At 37.3% G+C, this 26,051-nt stretch overlaps 2 protein-coding genes across 3 annotated transcripts in view; one reads left to right on the top strand and one right to left on the bottom strand.

The window, feature by feature from the left end:
• The window catches only part of VPS13A (vacuolar protein sorting 13 homolog A), a 94,518-nt gene extending 91,258 nt beyond the window's left edge, over positions 1-3,260 (top strand). For both annotated transcript variants that reach the window (XM_030466748.1, XM_030466747.1), the window contains exons 70-72: positions 155-278; positions 1,860-1,934; positions 2,271-3,260. In XM_030466748.1, the coding sequence (XP_030322608.1) occupies positions 155-278; positions 1,860-1,934; positions 2,271-2,321 (250 nt within the window). In that variant the 3' untranslated portion in view covers positions 2,322-3,260. The remainder of the gene's footprint in view (positions 1-154; positions 279-1,859; positions 1,935-2,270) is intronic.
• A 2,356-nt stretch (positions 3,261-5,616) lies between these two features.
• Positions 5,617-26,051, bottom strand: part of LOC103539394 (guanine nucleotide-binding protein subunit alpha-14-like) — a 47,608-nt gene continuing 27,173 nt past the window's right edge. The window contains 4 exon segments of the mRNA XM_030467584.1: positions 5,617-5,628; positions 9,969-9,989; positions 13,200-13,313; positions 13,315-13,362. Coding sequence (XP_030323444.1) covers positions 5,617-5,628; positions 9,969-9,989; positions 13,200-13,313; positions 13,315-13,362 — 195 coding nt within the window.

Below are 26,051 nucleotides of genomic sequence, written 5' to 3'. Positions count from 1 at the left end.
TGGAATGTGTGCTGTATGGTTGCGAGTTGTTAATTATTACATTAGAACTATTTTGGAACAGTGAATCACTTTCACTAGGACCAGGGTAACTGTATAACTTTTAAGTATTTTTCCATTTTTTTTTAAGTGATAAATTTTCTTTTCTGGTGCCTAGTGGTGTGTTATTTGTGACAAAGGGGACATTTGGACAGCTGACATGTGAATGGCAATACACTTACGATGAATTTACCAAAGAACCGTTCATCGTTGAAGGCAGAAGATTACGCATTGAAGCCAAGGTTTGTTAACCTCATATTTTGTTTTCTCTTTGTGTTACTGTTTATAAAAGTGAACTTTGAATTCACCATCTCTCTATTTTGAATTCATGATATATCTTCTAATTGAGATGCATTCGGAGAAGGGAGCTGAAATTTCACAGAATTGTAGGGGTTGGAAAAGACCTCCAAGATCACTGCATCCAGACATCAAATCTGTCATGGGCAAACTTGTCAGATAACTCGCTTCTGACTGTTCTGAGCAGAAGGGTGACTTAGTGTTTGCAGATTAAATTATTCCTTGAGCCCTGGGAGGTTTTGTTGGTGTACATGTGTGTGGTGTATTTGTAGTTTGGAAAAAAGTGATGAAACAAAACTCTCCAAGAAGACTGCAGAATCTTTTTCATACACACTCTGGCACTGTGGAAATATGCCAGTCTGTAGGCACCTATCTTGCTGCAATCCCAAATATTCAAGTATACCAGAGCAATACCTTATGCATGTTCTATGCTTCAAAGATTTTTTTTTTCCTTATTAGCTAGTAATGATATTCTTCAACAGTATAATAAGGTAGTAACATTTTCATAAAAACCATAATAGCATATCCTTTTAAATGCAGGCTTAAGAATGTTGCTATCTGTTACAATTTTTCCTTCAAAAAAGCCCCCAGAACTTTCATTCCTTGGTAAACCAGCGAAGGATACATAAGGAGAAAGATGACCACTGATGACTGAGGGTACTTAAAGAGGCAAAATTCCTTTAAAAAAATTAATTCTTAAATTTTGTTGAGATGGCAACTGATTTTGAGTTCATTCAGTGAATTAACCTGTTAGCATTTTCTGGGGTTTTTTTCTGCTTTTAGTGAGTTTCATGAGCGTAACTAAACATCTTGGCTGTCAGGGCTATTTTGGTAGTATAAAAAGGCATGCATTTTTCCACTCGGATTACTTGTTTAATTGCAGAGAGCAGGAAAGGCAGAGCTATATTGGTTTGGAACCCTCCCAGCTGGATTTCTGATTGCAACGGAACTTCGGCAGGATTAAATAATTCTTGAAGTTTCTGCCATTTCAGACAATGCTGAATAACATATTGATCATTACCCTCTACACTGAACCCCCTACACATTTCAGAGTCCATTCATGTCTGCAGTATGTTCTTTATTGAAATCTATGATTGAAATTGTGTTTTGCAAAGTGCTGCTTATTTTCTCTCTCTGAGGCCTAAGTTGCTATTTTCAATCTCAGACCACTACTTGCAAGTCAGTATTGATGGAATGTCCACCCGTATGGTGACTTCAAAGACAATGAAGAATAACAGCCTTAGGAAGTAGAGGGTTTTGTTACTCTGCCTATACTTCATTGCCTTTCTTCCATTCCCATACACTTTTATAGTCCAGTCTCCAAGGATTCCATGGTAAAGAGTCTGATACTGCTGGGGTGTTCCACTCTACTGCGCTGTCATGCAGAAGGTGAAGTTTCTCAGGGTGTGTGCGTGCAGTATGAGCAGATTCAAATCACTGTAATGAATCCACGCAGATGGCTTATTACTAAAGAGCTTCTTAGTTGGAAAATTGAAGAAACTAACTTTGAATTACTATTTTTTTAGGAACGAGTTAAGTCTGTGTTCCATGCCAAAGAGTTTGGAAAAATTATTAATTTTAAAAGTCCGGAGGATGCAAAGGTAAAGTAAAAATTAGTATTATAATTTACTGTGCTGAGTTTGGCTTAAAATATTATTCATATCCATTGAAACACAGGCCAGGAAACTGAAATATCAACCTAAGCAGTTTAATGGGGTGCAATATTCAATGTTAGTTATTTCCACTTACATGCCTCTGTTTTCATGTGAGAATAACAGGGTTTTATAACCTACAGTAGAATTTTGAGCACTGTGTTAGAACTCTGGTTAGGAAGAGAATGGGTAGTTCAGTGTCTGGCCAGCTCAACCTAATTTTCAGCTGATTAGTGTGATTTTTACCAAGGAAACATTTTTATTTTTTCCTTTTCCTTTACACAGTGGATCCTTTCTAAACTGGAAGAAGTCAGAGAGAATCAGCCAAAATTGTAATAAACGGGGAATCTTCAAGATACAAAGGACACTGGACCTTTTAATTCCTCTTCAACAAGCAGAAGGATTTGAATGTCAGTGACAAAAACAAGAACAGGAAGGAAGGGAGATCTATGGAATTGTTTATTATGGTCATAGTAGTCTATGGCTCTATCACAAAAACAGATGACATTAAGTTAAAAAAATACCTAGTAATTAAAAGAAATCTGCCAGGTGTTGGGTTGGTTTTTTGGGTTTTTTAATGTGAGATTTCCAGATTTTCTTTTCTCTTTTTTTTCTTCTTTTTTTTTTTTTTTTTTTTTTTTAATACAGCTTAAAATTTACCATTGTATTTGATATTGAAATTGAACTCTGGAATAATTCTTATGATATTATTCAGATCAAATCACTCAGTTCTGATTTGATTCTGAAAATCAGTACTTAGTTTCTGTCTTTGTTTTCATATGACTTGAAATGTGTTGAAATTCAGATTTCTTTATTGGAGGTCGCACTTAATTAAAACACTAGTCTTACAACTTAAATTCTAAGAAGTACGCTTCTGATCAGAGAAGTCTAATTTAGATTATGACAGGAGTGAATGCTTAGTGCTTTTTGTAAATGACTGGACCATGTCACAATGAATTTACAAAGCTGTATCACTTTTAGTGTAAAGTTTTTCTATATACTACTCAAGGAAATGTTGTGGCACCTCTGTCAATATTCACAGAAAATGTATCAGTTTACAAAAAATGTATAATGGGGATAATGACTATATCTCTGCACTAAAAATTATTAAAACTATTATTTTAAATAAAAGTTATTAACAGTCTTGCAATTCAAGAAGGAGTTTATGGGGTTATAAGTGCACTGTTGCATACCAAAAATAAATGCCTTGGATTACACAGTATGGTGTGCTAAGCAAGTGACTAATAAAGTCAAATTTATATTAAATACTAAACATAACTTTTCAGAGTTGCTTTCATGAACTTTTCTTACCCAATGAAACTTTTTTGCTTCATATCTGGACAGCAGAACTTTAGTAGAGTGAGGTTTAATGTGTGCAATTCTACTTATTTCTAAGACGTAGTAGTCATATTATTGTTTGGATGGCTGTTTACTGCAGTTGATATAAAAAGTACAGGAAACAGTAGTGTTACAGCAGGATCTACATAAATTCCCATATCTGCCTCCAAACTGGTACATACAGTAAGTACCTGACACCAAAATATTCTTTCTAAAAAAGTGTTTGGAATATTTATAGCTACAGGATATAACTCTGTTGTTGCTGGTGGTGCTTTTAGATACCCAAATTGTTGCATTACTGTGAAATGACTAGCATGCATGACTTTACAATTGAAGGTCCTTTATTTACTATAAGCCTTGCCTTCGGTGTTGAATAACCATTAATATCTTTACAAAATACATGTAAACTTGTAATTTTTCCCATAAGTTGTAAATTGAATCAGAAGATTATAACAGAATTCCAAACCATGACAATGACTGCATTACTCCACCTGTTTGTACACCAAGCATGTACCAAGAGTATTAACTCAGGTTATAATCATGCCAAACAAATAGAATACTTTGCCTTAGATAAGTAGTGTTATTAGGTACACTGAGAACTATTCTACATCTTTTAGTTTGTTTGTCACTTATCACTTTTCACCTTAGGCATGATAGTTCAATTAATAGCCTCATCATGGTATTGCTTACTGTGTTGTCTCCTCCTCTCTTTCTATCCCCAGTATTTACTAATTGTCTGATCCAACTTTCACTTCTAGTGCCCCTTGAAAGTACTTCTATATTACTATCTGTGTAGGTTTTCAGTTTTACTCTATTCCAAGATTCTATCTTCACAGAGCTTCTATGTCAATTAATATTGTCCCCACTTCTTAAGTTTCTTACATTTATTTTGCCTAAAACTTCCCGATTTCAACTCTCGGCTGGCTCTTCAGTAGTATTTGAGCAGTTTAAGCATTAGTGTGGATGTCTATGGTTAAGCTTTTGAAAAACATAACAAATTCTTCCAACATTTTTCCTATAAAATATTTTGATCTTTTGTTCTATCTAAAAGCCTTAACACAAGAACTAAAACACTGGAAGTGTTCAAAAGTCGACATGGGACCATACCCCCTAACTTTCTCCCCATCTTCATTTGTAACCACAATATTTTTAATTACTTTTTCTAGTCAGTAAATTGCATCTTTCCCCACACACAGTCTTACACTTTCTCCATGCAGTCTTCAATGTTTCTTTCCATTTTTGGCAGACACTGGTTTTCTCTGTTTTAATTATGTATCATCCTGGAGTGAAAAGAAAGGTGTTTAGACTTAGGCCACTACATAGTTCTCTGTATTACTGCAGGCTGAAATGTCTGTTCTGCTGTGCCACGTTCCTTGTTGCAATATATTTTTTCAACAAGAAGGCAGGATAGTCTTTAAAAAAAAAATTATAAGAAATTATATAGGGTGATCTCAAAAAAATGTAAGTGTATAGGTCTGATCACTGTAGTCTTTTAAAGTATTCAAATAGCCTTTACTGGTGCACTGGAGAAGTTTCTCTTCTAGATGACTGTTACCTAAACACAACAACTTTGAGAAATGTCATTTAAGTTCTCAGTGTCTTGTTAGGGGTTAGAATTATCTCCAACAAATCAATAACAAAACAAATGTAGAATCAAAGATGCCAGATTGCTGAAATATTTCCAAGTCTAATTGCTTGTACCTCTTTGTTCATTGAGCTGCATGGCTTTGCATGGCATGGCTCTTTGGTTTCAACACTTCTCCCCCCTGACCTGCTCCCTGATCTCTTCTTCAGCTTGAATAAAGTGAAACTGAATTTTGAGTGGAATGTAATTATTTTTTTTCTTTATATACTGCTTTAATTAACAGGTAATAGCCATTACTCTGAATTTTGTAGATTGAATTGACTAATTAACTCAAGTCCTGTTTCTGAGAACACAAGGTCAAGGTTCTGTTGCAGCCATCTCAGTGAAGGCAGGATGGAGACTTCAGTCTTTACCTGTGTTTTTCTTATCAAGACAAACTTTTAATAACTAGATTTGCATGTATAAACTCCCTTTGAAGTATTTGTTTTCTGTTGCCACACTGAAAAAAGACATAGATGGTGTTGATAGCTAACCAGACTCTTACAAAATCCTTTTTTTTTCTCAGAAAAGTTCTGTATGTATGCCACTAGCTATTTATTATCTAATTATCTATTTTATTATCTAATTTATTATCTTATTATTTATTATTCTTTTTACTTAATACACTAATACACCAAATAAATCACTTTTGTTCATTCCGAGTTACTTTCAGCCATCTATCTGCACATAGAAATGGCACACACATTAATAAAATACTTATATTACTGGGTAATGGTAGTTAAAATTTAAAGCTTACATCTTATTCTTGAATTTGAATTATAAACCTTACGTTCCATAATCATTTTGCTGGTGTAAAACAGTTTTAATAAGTATATCACCTACCTTCGTAGGTTTGTTGAAGCCCTGTGGCTTGTTCATAAATAGCTTGATATCCATATGGCATATAAATATATTTTTATATATTTGGTTTTTATGTATTTCCTGATACTGAATCAGTTTTGAGAATAAGAAAATCCCTCAAAACTATTCTGAAGAGACTTTTTTCAAAAACTTCTTGAACCTTTCACACTTGAATTCCAGAAGTGAACTACCTGAATTCTGCACTACTTGGAATCATGTGTTACAAAAGATTTAAAAAAAAAAAAAAAAAAAAAAAAAAAAAGATGTAGCTGATGCCAATGAAGCATTTATCTTCCAGGAGCTAAGGATACAGGTGGCTAAAGTTTCTATGAACTAATTACTGAAGGTTGTTTCGGGGTTTTTTCTCCTCTGTTGATCAATTTATCTGTAACTTCTGCCAAGGAATGGTCGGTCTCAGGTTCCATGCTTAAATGTATTGCTAAAGCCATACTGGGTTAAGGAGCTGTCTGTCTCACTACCATGTGCAGATTACTATGGAAATTAATTCAATATGATGGAAGGTGTTGGGGTGAGGGTTCTGGAACAGAAATTCTAAATATTCTTATAGTACGTAAAGGGAGGAGTAAATTGTATTTCAAGTCTCCTCCTACAAGGAGCAAAAGAATCCCCATGCAACTCGTTTTTATTAACTCATCCTCTTCAACTCAGTAACTCAAAGGCTGAAATGTTATTTCCAGAATAGGCATGATGAGGTAGGATGCTAATACACAAGAGGAAAAACTGAATTATCTTTTGCTGGATGGGTCTGTGCTTTATCCATATGGATTTTCATTCCTTTTTGAGTAGATCAAGCATAGTGTTACAGTGATGGGCCCTGTCAAACAGTATTTCTCTCACAGTCCACACTTTAGCAAAGCCAGGCTTCCAAATTCATGACACCTGTATGCGCTTTGCATAGACAGCAAATCTTGACTCCAGATATTGAACTGCTGAGCAATTTTTCCAGAATTTCCCAAGGGGCTCAAAAGTGGATAAAGTAGTTCAAGCATTTGGGCGTTGCATAAGCTTTCCTCCATCAAACCTGCTGCCCAGGAAATGTGTTTTTGTCATCATCTTTTCATGCAAATGGAAGTTCTTAAATATTGTAAAATTCCAGTACCTACTGATTTTATGACAAGAAATGCTTTTAAGTTACTTTTCTGGGCAACGGTTAGTTTAGGACAGCACATCTGAAGACTTGCCATGATGCTAGTACTTCTGAGAGGGGATAGTGATGGTGACACGTTGGGCACGTGGATGATGCACGCACAGCTGTGCTGTCACTCTCCTCTGGCCACCCCTCATTCAGCAAGTGGCACTGTGCCCTGTACCATACACATCCCAGGTTGTTCTGCACTGTGCCATCAGTGCTGCTCACTGACAGTCACTGGTATGGGCACAAAGGATAGGTCAGTGTCCTCCCCACAAAGAACAAAACCATAAAGCAGTGTAAGAATAGGTTTCTACTGCTTGCTCCAATGCTAAAGACAAAAAACAAGTGAATCAAGTGTTACAGGCCGTTTTCTGCTGGACACACTTTACTTTTCTGTACTGCTGGACAAAAGGGAACTGTGCTGTTTAACATGTACAACGGTGAAGGCATTTGGGCAGTGAAAAGTCAGGGTGTGTTTTCACAAGACTGAACTGTGAGAGCTATCAACCTGACTGAATACACAAGAAGTCACCTCCTCTGGCATGGGGTCCTCCATGGCTGCAGATCCACATCTGCCCTTCCCCGTGATCCTGCACAGGCTGCAGCTTAAGGGCAGCCCATCTGTGACACTTCTGGGGCTACAAACCTGTATTTGCTTCACATTTACCGTGCTTCTTCAGGGACTGCTCCACTTTGCTCCTCCGTGGGCAGCAGGCAGGGGCACAACTGCCATCTCACCATGAGCTGTGGGAAAATCTCTGCTTGGGCACCTTTCCCTCTCCTTCTTCTCTGACCTTGGTGTCTTTGGCATTTCTCTCCCAGTTAATTCTCTGCTCCAGTGTGCAGGACCTTTTCTTATATTTCTACAGTTTCATTTTCTCTTTTTTGACTATGTTACTCGCAGAGGCATATCCAGCTTCCCATATCTGCTGTCTTGAGCAAAAGTTGGGCAGGGATTGGAACTGGGGGAGCTTCCAGCAGCTTCTCACAGGAGCCAACCCTGCAGCCACCCCTGCTTAAAAAACACCACAGCAGAAACCCAAGACATGCTTATCTAAAAGTATAGGCACTTTTAAGCAAGTGCCTACACGATCTTAATCTGTCATTCCTGAACTGTGAAAGCCATTTTATTATTTTAAGGCACTTGAACAAAAGGGCAGTGATATGCCAAGGTCATTAACAATTAAAGTTTTGTAATGATTTCTAGAACATTAATGCTTTTGCCCTATGAAGGCTAATGAGAGCTGATTCTGAAAAGTTTAACAGGTTTACTCCAGTTTTTCAACCTCATTGTTAAAAAATAAGAATATAAAAATGTGTAGTGCTCTAAAATAATACTAACTTGTCATTTTTAAAGCATCACTGCTTGAAATCTTACAAGCTAGTACTGTAAAATGTAAGAAATGCTTACAAAAATACCAGCTAGACAGCAATGTAGTTATGAATATTCTTCTAAATAAATTTAGCATATGTAACTTTAATTGACTTATTAAAAATAACTCACAGACAAAACTTATATGGGAAATATGATCACAATATGTTAAATATGTAGCTTGAAAAGAAAACTTTGAAACTCATTCTTTAAAGTTCTCTTAATGCGTACTGCAGTAAATTCAAATCCTACTCCCATTTCAGTAAATGGTATTTAAAGATTCATTTTTGTTTGTTTTATCAGCACAGGCTGATGAAGTGTAAGCCACACTTTGTACAACCAGCTTTTTTCCTTTAAACAAGGTTGAATTCTCTCAGGTTTAATTGCAGGATTGCGTCCTTGACAGTAGCAAAGACAAAACAAATATTTTCTGTGTCTGTGGCACAAGTGAAATGGGAATACATTATTTTCTCCTTGACTGGATTCTGATCCTGATACAGCTTCAAAATAAAGTCTCTGGCAGCTTTGACATCCTGTTTAGCTCCTAGCCAAAAGCACAGTTAGTGGTTTTGAACAATTAAAAGGTATGAATCAAGGAACAAATATATGTGCAGTTTCTTAACAGGGCAATTTAATATTGAAATGTCAAATAATAATAATGAAGGCATACACTCTTTTTGGCATTTTCTCATTCATATGCTAGTGGAACAAAAGCTGTTGTTAACACTGCTTTCTAAAATGTGTGGAGTACACTTTTTTCTGTGGTAAACTTTGTAGGTCATACTAGTTTTTCTTAAAAGACAATGCAACTGAAACTATCGTGTATATATATATGTATATATATCAATAGTTTGCTACAGTACTATAGCATGTAAGTACCATAAGAGAACTATTCTAAAACACAGAGAGTGTTTTCTCTTCAGCCAACACAGAGACACATGTTTTCACTGCAGCTATTAAATCATTATAACTCTTTATATTATTAATTGTATGATTCAGCCTGATACATGTCTCACACAACACAATACTATATTAAGCAATGGAATACATCTGTGTTTATTTTCCCATTCCTTTGAGGATTTTGAGTAACTTGTTAAGGAAAGTTATCTAGGTTGGAGTTCAGGCTGAAACTGTTGGTTGGACTATTACATAAATAATAAGTTATAAAAATGAATGCAAAACTACTATGGGTTTTTGCTATATAGGGATTTGGAATAATAGCCATATTCCTCAAATTCCCCCTGTATCTCATGTCTTGAGACTGAGGATGGAAAAGGTGTTTCTTCTAATAAATAAGTAGTGATCATTCCACTGTAATGGTAAGAGAATTGCTGCAAAAAATCTCGTAAAACTCTGTCCACAGTGCTCCAGTAAAAACAAAAGATTCCAGTAAAACTGAGTAACTAAGGTATCAAATATATTGCATGATTTCACTTTCCATATTCAATGAGGAAAAATTCTGACTTTTATCTTTGTGAAGGTAGTGTAAGATAAACGCTTACCTGTGTATTCTGGAAAGTAACTAATTAAATGGGAATACATTATTTTCTCTCCCAGAAGATCCTTTTTATTTAAAAACAAAATCACTGAAGAATTCAGAAACCAGGAATATGTAAAGATAATTTTAAATAAGACCTTGGTTTCTTCCATTTGATTCTACAATAAAAATTAATATTGTTACGCTCCCTAGACAATAGAATATACAAATCACATCTGTCAGAGACTTTTTTTTTTTTAAGCTTTTAAAAAAACCACTACTTTTATTAAACACAATTGCAATGCACTGGTTAATCAGTACTCCTCATATTCTATATCCTTTTATTCACTGCGCTTTGGATCACCTCAAAGAATGGTATGTAAAATCAAGGTAAGCCTTAACAATAGAAACAAAACAAGCCCTAACAATAGAAATTATTTGAATTTTTGTATGGGTTAGTGAGCAGCCACAGATGGCTGCTCTGTGACAGCCTCTTCTGATCTCACAGTGAGAGCTGAAGCAGAGTGTAACAGCTTAAACATCTGGTACTAACATAGTGTTACATAGCTAAAGGACAGGAGCACATGTACTCATTTATACTAGTAATGAAGCCTGTCCATTTCAAGAGAGATCTAAGGAGCACCACATCCAGAGATTGCTGTTTGGAGTTCCTGTGGATAAGCTTGTGGTGGCAGTCAGTTTGTTACTTATTTCCTAAAGCCTAAAGTGAGGATGACAAAATATGCTAGATAGTGAAAGGAAAAGAAAATTATATTACTCAAATTGTTCATGTATTGAATGATAACAGCACACCTTGAAAATTCTATCTCCACTACATTGGATGTTGTGACACTTCAGCATGTGAAGTAGGGTATGGTTTTCATAATTCAAACAGACCTTAAGAAAGTGACCTGTAAGGGCTCTGGGACTTCAGAGTTCAAATGGTATTAAGCATTTCTGAACAACACTTGAAGGAATCCTGGTACTGCAGGATGTAAAGTAACCACTGCCAAAAGTAATACAGTTCCACAAATACATTTTTCACTAATTCTCTACTGCTTTCTTTTACGCATCCTTCTCTACATTATTTGGCTCCTGTTGATGTTTTCTTTCAAGCAGATGGGAGAACTCATATTTTCTAACCATGGATAGGAGGTAAATTTAAGTTATTTTTGTTTGATTTTAGTTAATTAATACACAGGTTAATTCTAAAACATCATAGACCTAAAAAAGCAAACAAGCAAGAATGAATATATAAATAAAGCCTTTACTTTAACCAAGACCTGTATGTATATTTCATACTGAATAAAGTTTTCAAAAGAGGTGAAGCCTCAATGCTCTATAGACAGTCAGCCCATACCCAAAATGAAAATTTTATTTGAATAATCTTTGCTATTATCCCAAAATAAGCATGAGAAGTAAGATTTGAACACCAACAAATACATTAGTCTGAGCCCTAATGTTTATCAGCAGCACTCTATATCTGCACTTTATCTGTGATTCTAATATTGCACACAAATACAAAAGGTTGCTGGATAGATATTAGATAAGTAATTAATGGCAAGCACTGTAAACACAAATGCTTCCAACATATATATTATAATATATAAAATATTTCAGTTCATTTTCTGCCCTCTTAACTTTACCCTCCTTAGTTTTCCAAGGTCTGGGAGGCCCTTCATGGCTGGGATTAAATTCTAGGATGAGATTCCCGTATCTCAATAAATGAGCTGTGTGTGAGCAGGACACGAAGAACCGATGCCCCGCTATTCCTCTGTGCAATCCATCTTCCCACCACTAGAAGGCAACATTAGATCATCCGAAATCATTGCAAGCCTTAAAAAGTGGAAGGTGAATTTCAACTTAAAAAACATGTTTGTAGCACAAACCTTCCAGCATTTAAGCACCCGTTCGTGGGTGAATTCATTCCTTTGGCAGGTTAAGGAAAGCGTCAATGTATTCTCCTCTTCCTGCCCAAAGATCCCTCATAGTGGGACTCCAAAATAAAAAATACTCACACTTAATGTTATCACTTACTTAGGAAAGATTTTTCTTAAGAAAATTTCCCCTCTCAAGCAATGTAGCGAATTGTTCCTGAGATCTCAATTGTAATTAACAGTAAAAGAAAGATTTAATAAAACTTTAAATAAAACAGGTTCTCAAATGTGGCTGATTTCTTAGGAAATGAGACTACAGTACAGTATTAAGCAGCCAGTGTAGGATTATTCAAGAACAAAGCAGACAGACATCTGTCAGGAACAATAATGCTTAACATACAGGAACAGGCTGCCTATGTGTAACCATTCTGGGTAGAAGTTTACCATAAATGCCTCATATAAATGTTCCCTGCTGCAATTTAACCCTGCTACCTCTCAACCTTGACCGAAACAGAAATGTAAACTTTCTGTTCTCATGAAACATTTTTTCACAATTAAATTATTTAAAAATCAGTAGAGAAACTTATCTTCATTCTTATTTATATCTTCTAAACTTTGCATGTAACTGAGTTATCTGACCTGCACACTTCTTGTCAGGATATTGTGTACAGATGTTTTTCATTACTTTTCCCAGACAAAGGCAATTATTTATCATCTGTGTTGACCTTAGAACTGGGAGGGATGATGATTCCAGTATGTTCAAAAAGACAAAAATTAATTTGTTTCACCAGTGCAGCTTTAAATTTGTTGTCTACCACAACAGAGACAACAGGTCTAGCTAATAAAATAACAGAGCAAGCAGTGTGGCCAAATAGCCAAGAAGGCCAGGAACATCCTGGCTTGCATCAGCAATAGTGTGGCCAGCAGGACTAGTGGTGGGATTGTCCCCCTGTACTTGGCACTGGTGAGTCCACACCTCAAATACTGTGTTCAGTTTGGGACTCCCTCACTGCAAGAAGGACATTTTGGTGATGCAGCAAAGAATGAACCAAGAAGGGCAATGAAGCTGGTGATGGGTCAGCCTAGAGCACAAGTCCTGTGAGAAGCACCTGAGGGAACCAGGGTTGTCTAACCTGGAGACAAAGAGGCTAAAGAGAGACCTTCTTGCATTCCACAACTACCTGAAAGGAGGTGAGAACAAGGTGGGGGTTGGTCTCTTCTCCCATGTAACAAGTGATAGTACAAAAGGAAATGGCCTCAAGTTGCACCAGGAGAGATTTAGATTAGGAAAAACTCTTCACTGAAAGGGTTGTCAAACATTGAAACAGGCTGCCCTGGATGTATTTTAAATCCATGTAGCTGTGCTGCTTAGGGACATTATTTAGGAGTGGACTTGGTAGTTTTAGGTTTATGGTTGGAAGTGATGATCTTAAGGGCCTTTTCCAACCTAAATTATTCTATATTTAACTTCATTAAGTCTTGCTTTTCCTTGTAACAATGCAGTGTACTTACCACTTTGCTGGTACTTGACAGTTGGTACTTGCTCTGTCTGTCATAGCATTCTTGAATTCTGGGGTCTTCACAGAGCTTCTTGATTGCTTCCACTTGGTTTCTTTCCAGCATCACTTTCCACCACCTTATCCACTTCCACTTCTTTGATCGTCTGAGCACTCTCCTAAGCAATTAAATGATTACACTATTGTGAGAATGGACTGCTGTTGGCATGCAGTACACACCTCGGCTTTGTTACACTGTTCCCATCAATGAGACCAAACAACCAAAAGGAATCTAGGAGAAAATAAGCAGATTTAATGCTGGAATGCATTTAGTTTTTCAAGTGAAGTGATTGAACTGAATGTTTTAATCAAGGTTGTCTTGATTAAAGGTCAGAAGGAGCTGTAAACCCAGTATTTTTAAACTCACTGAAGTTTAAGACCAATTTATAACAGTGGCAACGTTTATGAAATTATAGATACTTTCTTTAGTAGAGATACTTTTGGTTAGTTTGCTGCTCTGGTTTGCTTCAGGACAAGCCACAGGCTGATGAAGCATGAACAGTCATCTAGCAGGCATCAAATTCCTACAAGTTATCTTTTGTTTATTGCTTACCTCAGTGAGACACAGCCAAAGTGCTACTGCAAGGAATAAAGTGATTTTTCTTTGCTGTCTGCAAAGGTTCTGCAAAGATAAATGTAAGTTTTGCTTTTAAGGGATACAAAAGAATCCCTTAAATGCAAAAAATTGCTAAAAAGCAACAGCAGAGAGAGGTGCAGTTGATTTGCTGGAGGGAGGAGATGCCATCTGGAGGGGCCTGTGCAGGCTTCACCACTGGGTCTGTGCAAACCTCATGAAGTCCAACAAGGCCAAGGGCATCATCCTGCTCCTGGGTCAAGGCAATCCCCAACATCAACATCCTGGGATGCATCTGTATGGCCAGTAGGTTAAAGGAGAGGTCTGGGAAAATTCTCCACAATTGGAATTATCTTTGATTTTACAAGTGTTCTGTTACACAAAATCAAATGCGAAGTCTTCTGATTTGTATTAAAAGTGTTTTGGTTTGTGGTGCTTTTTTTTGTTTTCAACAGTAGCTAAAAGCTTTAAATGTTACTGCGATGACTGCTGCCCTGTAAATTGTTAATCAATGTAAAATAGTTTAAAATGCATCATGATATAAACATTTCCTTTAATGTTACTGACAGATTCTTTACAAATATAATGTAATTCATATTGGATTTTTCCTTTTACACTGTACAGCTATGTTACAAATGTAGGTAATGTTAACCACTGAATAACTTTTTCCATTCTGTAACTATTACATCAAATGTTCATACTGATCTAGAACAATGTAGAAAGAGCTTTACCTCTGATTTATAATTTATTTAGGCACTGTATATGAGGCAAGAGATTAGAGATCCTGTGTTCTGCCATAACTTTTCTTCCTATTTTCCATCTTACTTGGTAAAAGACATGCAGAATAATTTGTATTACGTGTAACTCTTCCTGCACTTCCCTACAGCCAAAACCAGATGTCCTTCTCTAAAGAAGAGAAAGGGCACTGACATACAAATACAGATTGCAGCATTTTAACTGGGTCTGACTTGGACTTCAGTCAGTGCTAAAACTTTGCATGTGTCTAAGATTGCCCTGATGTAATTCCAGCTTTGGTACTAGGTCCTTGCGACAAGAAGTATTTTGTAAGTGTGCACATCTGCAAACCTTAGTCCATTGATGTGGCCCAGTGCCATCAGGAAAAATCCTTTTTGGGAAAATAATTCAGATCAATCTTTCATTCCACAGTATATAACAGAGTGCAACACTGATGGCTAGTGTCACACTCATAATTCAAAGGAAAAAAATACTGCAATATAGCAACAGATTACTTAAGCCCCCAATTCATTTTAGCATTTTGAGTATGTTTTCTTCATCCTCAGTAAATAGGCACACTACTAACAGAAAATTAGTTCAAAAAACTTTCAACAGAAAATGTCTTTGGTATGAATTACAGGTGGAAAATATCACATAAAAGCAAGATACAGAAAATGTCAGTTTCCTTAAAATGTAGTGTTCAGGATGTGCACTAATAAGTAATTTTAGGAGCCAGTGTGCAATAATCTAGCCAGGATCTAGAAGAGAAGGGGATTACACTTGGAGCACACTGAAAGCATTGCATGTCCTTCAAACTGGGCAGCAGCAGGTGAGTCCTGCATTCTTTTGTACTGTGAAATATTAGCATTTTAGCTAAAAGGTGTCACAAGAGTCTTTTTGAATGTGTACACATGGATGCATGTGACAATTTATTACTGACAGTAAATTTCCATTGTAAGTAAAAACAGCAGTGCTACCTATTTCAGTCTCTGACTATTAAAATGACTGAGACAAATAATTTTTCACCAAAATTGTGTTGACATGATAAAACATCTCAGTAAAATAGGACGGTAATTGAAAATTGATTATCTATTTCACCTCTAGTTTGAAGTAATAATGATTCAAAGATTGATATCTGCAACAATGTAGTTGCAGATATTCTGTATCACCAAAAATACTAATTGCAACTGAGCTGAAAATTTGCAAGCGATAGTGAAATTAAGTGAGCCCCCAGTCTCCCTCCACAGTTCTAGTACATAACAAAAACCAGTCCTGCTAGGCTAAGATTTTTTGTTTGTTTGTTTAAAAAGCTATATCTAACCTGCTGAAAGATTCTTGCTGGTAACTGCAAATATGTGCCACAGACTGTGAAAGCTAAATAAATTCTCTAACTGGCTGTAGATATTTAAGCCAGTTTATTGTCTGATAACATATTTAAATGTCTGTGGTTGTCTGGTTAAATACAATAAAGGATAACTGATTGGTATAAGATGCCTCACAAGGCTCATAGGGCATTTTTATCTTGCTGTAGAATCACTCCACTAGGAATTCTAGAAAAGGGCTGTTAGACCTTGTCAAGACATTTAAAAAGCGACTCGATATGGCACTCAGTGCCATAGTCTAGTGACTGTGGCGGTAGCTGATCAAGGGTTGGACTCGATGATCTCTGAGGTCCCTTCCAACCCAGCCTATTCTATGATTCTATGATTCTAAGACTTAGTAATAATATGTTTACATTTTAACAAATATCCTTTGGCACTACTGACAGCATAGGATAAAATTAGTTTAAATATTAACTTTATTCAAGCCTTATAAAACAATAAAAAAGCCTTAAGAATTAGTCAGAATACACTAGTTTTGTGAATTAAAAATTTTTTTCCAAGAAACGGTACTCACTTTGTATGTGTTCAGATTAGGGAGAACGTTACTGGGGGATTTTGCTGTTTGGTTGGTTTGTACACATATTCCACCAGTGACTGTAATAGAGTTCTTTCAGCTTTATAATGACTCAGGAAAAACATGAATAAAGGTCTCTGGAGGTACAATATGTGTAGATTCCTGAAAGGAAGGAAACAAATTCAGGGCAAAAAAAGTTGTGATTAGATAACGTTCATCTCAAGTCAAAACAAAACACAGAAATGCAGCTGACTAAGAATAGGAAATTCATCCATGCCCTGGTTTTCTTCCTTAAAAGTAATGAGGTTCACAGATCCAAATCTGTACAACCTTGTGTGCAGAACAAAACGTTCAAGAGGTAGGAGAGGTGGGACTCCTGTTGATAGTGACTTCTCTTAGATTTCCTAGGTTGAGGAAGAGTAAAAATTAGTGAATTCAGAGTCAGGAAAGAAAACAAATCAAAACACAAGTGATAAAATTAAATAGAGCGATCTTCTGGCAAAACAACCACAATCTCATTTTCATAAAGAACTTGCATAAAGTGTCTTACTTCTGAGGTGCACAGATTTAAAATACTGGAAATTATATAGTGGAAACTGGAGGTAGTTTTTAAAGGCATGACTGCTATATATGGAAGAGCTACTGGGGTCGTAAGGAGGCTTTTCAACCAACTTAAGATACACACATACAAAAAGACAACAACAAAAACAAGCAGACAAGGAACAACCCCAAACCAAGCCAAAACAACCACAAACAACCCCCCCCCCCCCCCCCCCCCAAAAAAAAGCAAAAAAAATCCCAAAACCCAATAAAAAAACCCACCCCAAAGCCCAAAGTCAAGCAAAGAACAACTAACCAACCAAAAAAGAAAAAAAAAAAAAAACCAAGAAAGACAAACCAAAACAAACAAACAAAAAAATTAAAGAAAGACAAGAATGTCAGTGCCTGACTTCCACAAGTTTGGTGCAAGTTAAGAAGATATATTAATTTTTTCTGCTTTATTTCTGCTGCTCTAGCAGAAAGCCTCTTGGAAACACAAAATAATTTTACTGTAGAGAATGAGACTGCATAGTGCAAAGGAAGTTATGCAGTGAATACTTAAAAACAACAATTTTGGATAACTATAGCATGCCAAAATTGCAAGAATTGAGCAATTCAGTGTTCCTGGATTCTAGTTCCAACTTCCTAAACTAGTGTATAGAAGTTCTGCCTCCCAGGCAGCTGGAGACAAGATCTACATGATTTAGACTTTTTGATAGAACCAGGAACATTTGAAAAGAAAAAAATGTCTGTCCCTCCAAGGATGGTCCCTTAAAAAGAAAATTCACACTAAAACCAAGAACTATTACATGTATCTTCTCAGACAGCTCTAGCATCTGAAGTAGTAAGGCTGCCAATAGATTAAGCCCTTCTTGAAAACTATTTGCCTTCCGGGAATTATGTTGTGTCAGTTGGTCTCTACACAGTTTCCCATTCCTGGTGAACTTTACTCCTGGCTTCCTTGCTTCAGACGAATCCTGACCTGAATTTAGGAAATATGTGGCATACATGGCACCAGCAACTACCTTGAATGGAATCACAGATTGCCTCGTTCTTAAGACACATAAGAACGTCAGTCTTGAAAATGACAAGACAATTATCATATCCTTAGATATTTCACCCAAGAGCATCTGAAGAAAAGGGGAGTTCTGGGCACCTTAAGTTTCTACAAAGTGCTAGAGGAAAAAAAGACATAAATACAGTAAAGATTCACTGATAGCCACTAAATCATCTCCCTTTCAAGACACAGTGCTGCGTCTCCATGGTCACTCAGTACTTGATAATAAGTAACATTCACCTGCCACTCTTGACAATTTTTTACTTTTTTTAAAGAGCGAGGTATTTTTTACAAATTTCACAGGCCACACTCATGAATTCACTCACTTGCAGCCATACCACTGTACTGAAAGGATCCAAATTATTTACAGAAATGGTTTTCAATTGTAGACTGTTATTTCTCAGTGTGCCTCATTAAGGTGTGTAACAGCTTCATAAATGAGGCTAAGCATGATTGCTTGCATAACAGCTAGGAAATTACTGAGAATGAAAACAATACAAGTGTTTTAAATAATAAAAGATGGCTCTGAATTTCCAGGTTCCCTGTCTCAAAGTCTAGCTTTCAATACATTCAGAGATAAAGGGTCTTGATGGATCTCTTTTGGTTGGATCTTTTTTGGTCTCGCTTTTGTCTTTTCAAAAAAAAATCAGTTCTGAGTAAGGACATTACATGAAATGCACTAAAAAGAAGATAGCACTCAATGAAAATATCTCATATTATATGGTCTTGTTAATTCAGTATACAGGGAAATATGAAAGAATTATTTAAGCAAAATTGTATCTTTAGGAACACTTATGCCTCAGCTGGCAGTAGGCTAAATATGGAATCATAAAATCATCAAGGCTGGAAAGGAGCTTCCAGACCATCAAGTCAAGCTTTCAGTCTTACAGCACTGTAGCCATTATATCATCATTATATCATCTCCCAAAGCACCACATCTACTTGTTTTTTTAATGCCCCCAGCATCTGTGAATCCACTACCTCCTTGGACAACCTGTTCCAACGCTTCACCATTGTTTTGGTGAAGAAATTATTCCTAATATCCAATCTTAACCTCCCCTGGGACAACAAGAACCCGTTTCCTCTTGTCCTATCACTAGTCACTGGGGAGAAGAGGCCAACACCTGTCTCACTCCTTTCAGGTAGCTGTATAGAGCAATAGGGTCTCCCCTCAGGTTCCTCTTCTCAAGGCTGAACAGCCCCAGCTCCCTCACCCTCTTGTAAGACCTGTTCTCCAGACCCTTGATCCGCCTGGTTGCCCTTCTCTGCACCTTCCCAGGAACCCATGTCCTTCCTATACTGCAGTGCCTGAAACTCTGCACAGTACTCACCGTGGCTGAGTACAAGGGTAAGATCATTTCCCTCGTCCTGTTGTTCACCTTGGTCCTCATACAGGTTGGGATGCACTTTGCCTTCTTGCCCACCTGAACACACTCCTGGCTCATGTTCAGCTGGCTGTCAGCCAACACTTCCAGGTTCCTCTCTGCTTGGGAAACCCTAGATAAGTCCTCAAAATGCATGCTAGCTTATAACATTGTCTTTAACATTTGAATCTTTAGGATTAATATTTTAATCAATCATAGTTACTCAGCTGTTTCTTTCAAAGTTCTCCCATCTCCTTTTCTGAAATAGTAAATCAACCACCCTTGTCAAGTAATTCAGGACTTCAGTTCCTACAAAAAAATAAATAAAAGATTAAACACAGGAAGTACCAGATATCTAACTATATCTAACAAACTGTTTTATCAGATGTCCAGGCCATAGTTGAAGGCACAATTATTTTGGATGTTGTTTCTATCTGATCTAAAATGACCTCCAACTCTTTTGATGTTCACCCATTACTAAGGACTGTTTTTAAGGACGTTGTCCTTGAAACTGTATTCTTTCCCACTGAGCCAGGCTACTTGGCTGCCTTATTTCCTTGCTAAGTGAATTCCTTGGATATTATCTTATTTAGCACTGTAAGTGTACATCATGTTGTACTGCAGGTGAATGCTGCCAAGCATAACATGTCCCTGCCCAGAGAAATTACAGTCTTAAGACCCTTCAGACTCCTCAAAGCACAGCCCACAGGAGCATGGCTTCAGACTTGCACAGTCTGAAGCACTTCTTCCTTAACCCCTTCACTAATGTAGGGCACCAGATGCACTTTCACATTCCAGTATTCAGCAGAAAGCAAGTTAAGACAACTGCAAAATGCAAAAGTTGCTGCTTTTTTTTTTTCTATATTAAAGAATATCCCACTGTTGCCAAACAGAGATATGGAGAATCTTATGTTAGGCTTCCACCAACATGATTTCTCTCCTCAACCTCTGAAGATTTTGTATTCCCAGTTTCTATTTAATTTATTAGATCATCGGTTGAACAGACCCAATGAACTTTATTTCACAAAGTAATTCCACATTTTCCTAGGTATTAATTCCTGCAAATCCTAGGTATTGGTTGTAATTGTGTTATGACTCAGCTCTGTGGGAGGAACAGATCTGTGTTTTCCTGTTGCAAACTTTCCTGGTACCTCATTTAGAAAACATTTCAGAGAATGTACCTGACAAAACTTCACAGTTTATATGCTGCCCTATGGGTTCACATAGTGAAATTCACCCCTTTAGTTTTACTCATTAACATGAATTAAATATTGGTCATAATAGAAAGAGGTCATTATTTACAAATTATTTCTTAAAAAACTACACTTAAAATACAGAACACTATGTATCACTGTCACCAAGTGCCACACCACCAAGAGAGGCTCAGTTGTTTAGAATACCTTGCCCATTATGAAATATTGAAGATGCCCCTGTAACAAAGGCAGACAAACACCAAAACAGATAAGTGCTGAAATGCTTGATCCAGCAATGCTTAAGTCTGTATTAATTGTTTCAGCCCAAATAAGAATTCTATATATTAAGGAAAAGGACATACTCCTTCATGCATGAAAGAATTATACATAATGGAATTATAATATTATAATATTATAATTAGAATTATATATAATAGAATTAGAAGAATTCATGCTTTGGTGACTCTGCTTCACTGGCACATGCTTCCACAACACTCTTCAGCACAAAGTGTTGAAACAAGGTTTGTGCCTGGTTGTCCTAGAAGCAAAGTTTGTTTGTTAGCAGAACCCAAGGTAAATAATTGCAAGGGAGTCCAGAGTAGCTATTTCCTTAAGACATCTCACCAAGAACCTTATTTACTATCTTACTACAATGTGAACCATAGCTAACCAAGGTACTCTGCTTCTCTGCTTTCTCATCCTCCTTCCTTCAACAAACTGTGCCACACAAATTAAATTTTGTCCCCTAGTAGACTGCAGTGACATAATCCAATCTGATCACAGAAAAGTCAGAATCAAGGAAACAGATAAAGGTAGCTCACGTTAAACAAGTGAGAGGCTAACCAGAGTTTTGCCTGTGTCTAGCTCATGAATTACCATTCCTATGCCTTGTAAAATCAGCTGGCTCCTAAGGCAGATGATTTTTAATAGTACATAGCATCAGGTGCCTTGTTGCCAAGCAGCCAACTCATAAAATCTGGAAGAGTTTCATGTTTTCTACTGTAACATTTAGAAAACAGCAGGTGCAGACATGTTCACTGCTGGGTTTGGCACAAAATTACATGTGTCTGTCCCAAGGGTAAGGAGATAAGCTCAAAACCACACTAGACAGAAGAAAAGTTGGACTACCTTACTGAGTCTCATCACTGGATTTTGCTTCAGTAAAGAATACACTTTTGCCATTACCTTTACACCTCGAGTATTGTGTCCAGTTCTGGGCCCCTCAGTTTAGGAAGGATATTGAGGTCCTGGAGCAGGTCCAAAGGAGGGCAACCAGGCTGATGAAGGGACTCGAGCACAGACCCTATGAGGAGAGGCTGAGGGAGCTGGGGCTGTTCAGCCTGGAGAAGAGGCGGCTCAGGGGAGACCTCATCGCTGTCTACAACTCCCTGAAAGGAGGGTGTAACCGGGTGGACGTTGGTCTCTTTTGCCAGACGACTTTCGACAAGACAAGAGGGCATGGTCTTAAGTTGTGCCAGGGGAAATTTAGGTTAGATATTAGAAAGAATTTCTTTACGGAGAGAGTGATCCGGCATTGGAATGGGCTGCCCAGGGAAGTAGTGGATTCTCCATCCCTGGAGATATTTAAAAAAAGACTGGATGTGGCACTCAGTGCCATGGTCTAGCAGCCGCAACGGTGGTTCAAGGGTTGGACTCGATGATCTCTGAGGTCCCTTCCAACCCAGCCAATTCTATGAGTCTATGATTCTATGATCATAATTTAGAGTCTCTTTTAATCAACTGAATACGTGCATTAAATACCAGCAATAATCATTTGACACCTCTGAATGTCATTGCCCAATGACATCACAGAGTCACAAAATAGTTTGGGTGGGAAGGGGCCTTAAGGATCATCTAGTTCCATTGCCACTCCTTCACATTTTTTCAAAATAGAAATTTTGTTCTTTTGCCTTAAGTTTTTGCTTTGCCAAACATTTGTTTCTAATTCCCCAGACCAGAGGACATTTTCACTTCCTTCTGATTCACCAGAATATTATATGAGTGGAAGCAGCATATTTGTAGCACTCACTGAAGAAAATTACTTTGATGACTTCAGCATCCCTGCCCACAGAAGAGAAAACTGCTCATTAGAGTATACTAAACATCTGAAAAGTTTAGCAGAGATAGCAGGTCAGGACACACAGCTTCCTATGCCGTGCCAGCATATCTTATGTTACAATTTGCCTCAAGACAGGAAACTAGCACTCTCCTGGAGTTATATTTGTCTTCTATGTCACAGACACTGTCCAAGTTTATCAATGACTTAAGCAAGACTCCATCTTGCTCTCTCCTGTACCCACCCTTTTCCAATCTCTTCATAATTTTCTCCCATGAAGTCCATTGCAAGTTTAGGAATAGCTCCCTCCAAGCCTCCAGAAATCTACTGAACTCTTTTCTCGAGATCACCTTACATTACCACAAGGTATGTCTTGGAACACTTTACAAAGCTAGGCTGACAGTATGGATTTAGGGCCACTGTTTCTCATGCTGATCACAACTGTCTGTTGACTGTGTTACATCTTTTGTCTTGTTACTGATCTTTATCTTGCCTATTTAAAACTTCTTGGGCACCACCTACGCTTCTGAATTAGTTCTCTTTATACAGCAAGTTCTATTTATAAGGCTTAATATAATAGGATACTGGTTCACGAACAGCAATGCTGAATTCAGACACAATTCACTACTCAGGTTATTTTTAACAACCATCATCAACAGGTAAACTTATTCTAAATTTAAAGTCAGGAGGCTGTGTAATTAGAGAACATAAATGAATCAGTACTATATAATGATATTTCTGTAAATCATTAAAATTATTAAATGAAAATAATCCAAGAATTTGAACGCAAAACTCTCTATAATAAAGCTGCATGTACATACTAGCTAATTCCTGGAACTCTAGTGGTGTATTTGTGCTACAAATGAGGATGTAGCTTTGACATTTATCATAGGTTAATCAATATAGTTAAGAAAGAAATATATATTCTTGATCAATACTATATATCAATTAAGAGCACTTCTATGAGATCTGGATTATTCTGGGAGTGAAAAAAGAAAGGCTTGCTACTTCAAATTTAACCAGACAGTCCAGAATGTAGCCTTATGGTCACTGGGAACCAGTGGTGCCCAGAATCCAAATTCTTGTTTCTCTCAACCTCCTATAAGTACTTATGAATGTGTCCTTAGAGTCATGTTCAGTCAATACAGCTTTGTAAGAGAGAAGAGCAAAAGAGTAAGTTCCGTAAGGCCAAACATGAAGCCCTGCAAAGGAATCAGGCCTATGTCAAGTATAAATCCAGGCTGAGTAAAGAATGGATTGAGAACAGCCCTGAGAAGAAGGACTTGGAGGGCACTGGTTGATGAGAACCTCAACATGAGCTGGCAATACGTGCTTGCAGCCCAGAAAACCAAACGTATCAAAAGAAGGGTGGCCAGCAGGTCGAGGGAAGTGATTGTCCCTCTCTGCTCTGCCCTCATGAGACCCCACCTGAATATGGTGTCAGGCTCTGGAGCCTCCAACATAAGAAGGACATGAACCTGCTGGAGCAAGTTCTGAGGGAAGCCTCAGAGGTGTTCAGAGGGCTGGAGCAGCTCTCCTGTGAAGATAGGCTGAGAGAGCTAGGGTTGTGCAGCATGGAGAAGAGAAGGGAGACCTTGTAGAAGCCTTCCAGTATTGAAGGGGGGCTGCAGAAAAGCTGGGGAAGGACTTTTTACAAAGGCATATAGTTAAAAGACAACGGAGAGTGGTTTTACACTGGAAGAGGTTTAGCTCGGGTATTAGTAAGAAATTCTTGACTGTGAGAATGATGAGACACTGGACCAGATTACTCAGGAAAGTTGTGGATGCCTCATCCATGGAAGTGTTCAAGGCAAGTGACGTAAGCACTTTAAAAATACCAAAAAAAGGTCTCTTGAATCAATTGTTTCTTTCTTTCTTTCTTTCTTTCTTTCTTTCTTTCTTTCTTTCTTTCTTTCTTTCTTTCTTTCTTTCTTTCTTTCTTCTTTCTTTCTTTCTTTCTTTCTTTCTTTCTTTCTTTCTTTCTTTCTTTCTTTCTTTCTTTCTTTCTTTCTTTCTTTCTTTCTTTCTTTCTTTCTTTCTTTCTTTCTTTCTTCTTTCTTTCTTTCTTTCTTTCTTTCTTTCTTTCTTTCTTTCTTTCTTTCTTTCTTTCTTTCTTTCTTTCTTTCTTTCTTTCTTTCTTTCTTTCTTTCTTTCTTTCTTTCTTTCTTTCTTTCTTTCTTTCTTTCTTTCTTTCTTTCTTTCTTTCTTTCTTTCTTTCTTTCTTTCTCTTCCTGTTTGGTTGCAACATTATGTCAATTAACATGTGTTTACCTCACTGTATGCCTGGCAGACACCTGAAAGATAAGATTGCTTATCAAGTCGACTCCTGGTGCATGGTGGAGACAAAAACAATGAAAGTAGCAAGACACCAAAAGACAAAAAGATAAGGATGACTCATCTCCAGGAAGTCTGGAAATCTGTGTGTATCAGGGACTTATGCTAAAAAGGGACCCCTCTTTCTTTTTGCCGTATAAAAACCCTAGGAAAAAAGGAGAAGTAGCAGCTTTTCTTCTAGACTTCTCCTTCTCTTGGCACTTCGGTTTCCAGCCACGAGGCAGACACAGCGGAGGATCGAACAATGGAGAACCCAGAAGTAGCTCCAGCCTGAGGCCAGGTCCAGCTCAGACGGTGATAAAACCTCTTTGTTCTTTTCTTTTACCTTAATGACTCTCTCTCCAAGGTCACTAATTTGTGCAAAGGCTTTCTGCGGGCAAACCGGTTTTCCCTGTTTTAAAGGTGGTGTTATCGCTTCCTCCCCTAAATAAATCCTTGTAACTTGCTTAAATCATAAAGCCTTGTTATTTTTGTAAATTCACGTGTCATCTATAAGTAGTGGCTGAATTTTCTTCGCAATCAAAATATAACTAATAACTCGGATCGTAACATTTTTATTGGCCTAGTTGGCAGGATAAAATCGAGGAACAATATCAGAGCCTGCTTTTAGTCTGACGCCTGAATTGCAAAACTAACTCTTAAAGAAATTTAAAATAACTTAAAGCCAAAATAAAAACAAATGGAAACCATAGCTTGTTCTGCCAGCTCCAGTGGAGGTAAAAACTAGACTGTTTCCCTCTATAAGAAGGAAGAATTCCGTGAATATGCTCTGGTTCGCCCATTCTGGGATCACATAACAACTCATAAATATACCCCGAAGGATACTCTTTACGATTTAATTTACACAAATTATAAGAATGGTGACTTTACCGCCCTTGCTAAAACTGTAAAAATTTTAGACAATCCTTCTGCTCTGGACAAAGATTCAAAAAAACAAGTGAAAAAACATGGGGCAGACTTTTTCAACACTTGTGCCTTTTTATCCTGGCTGCTATAATTTGGCAGGAGAAAGAAGAAATGCGCCAAAGATTAGAAAATCTTGAAAGTGGCATGTTTGTA

This window comes from Calypte anna, chromosome Z (genome assembly GCF_003957555.1).
Source record: "Calypte anna isolate BGI_N300 chromosome Z, bCalAnn1_v1.p, whole genome shotgun sequence".
NCBI lineage: Eukaryota > Metazoa > Chordata > Aves > Apodiformes > Trochilidae > Calypte > Calypte anna.
Note: the sequence above shows the minus strand (reverse complement) of the source record. Positions and strands in the feature narration are given on the sequence as shown.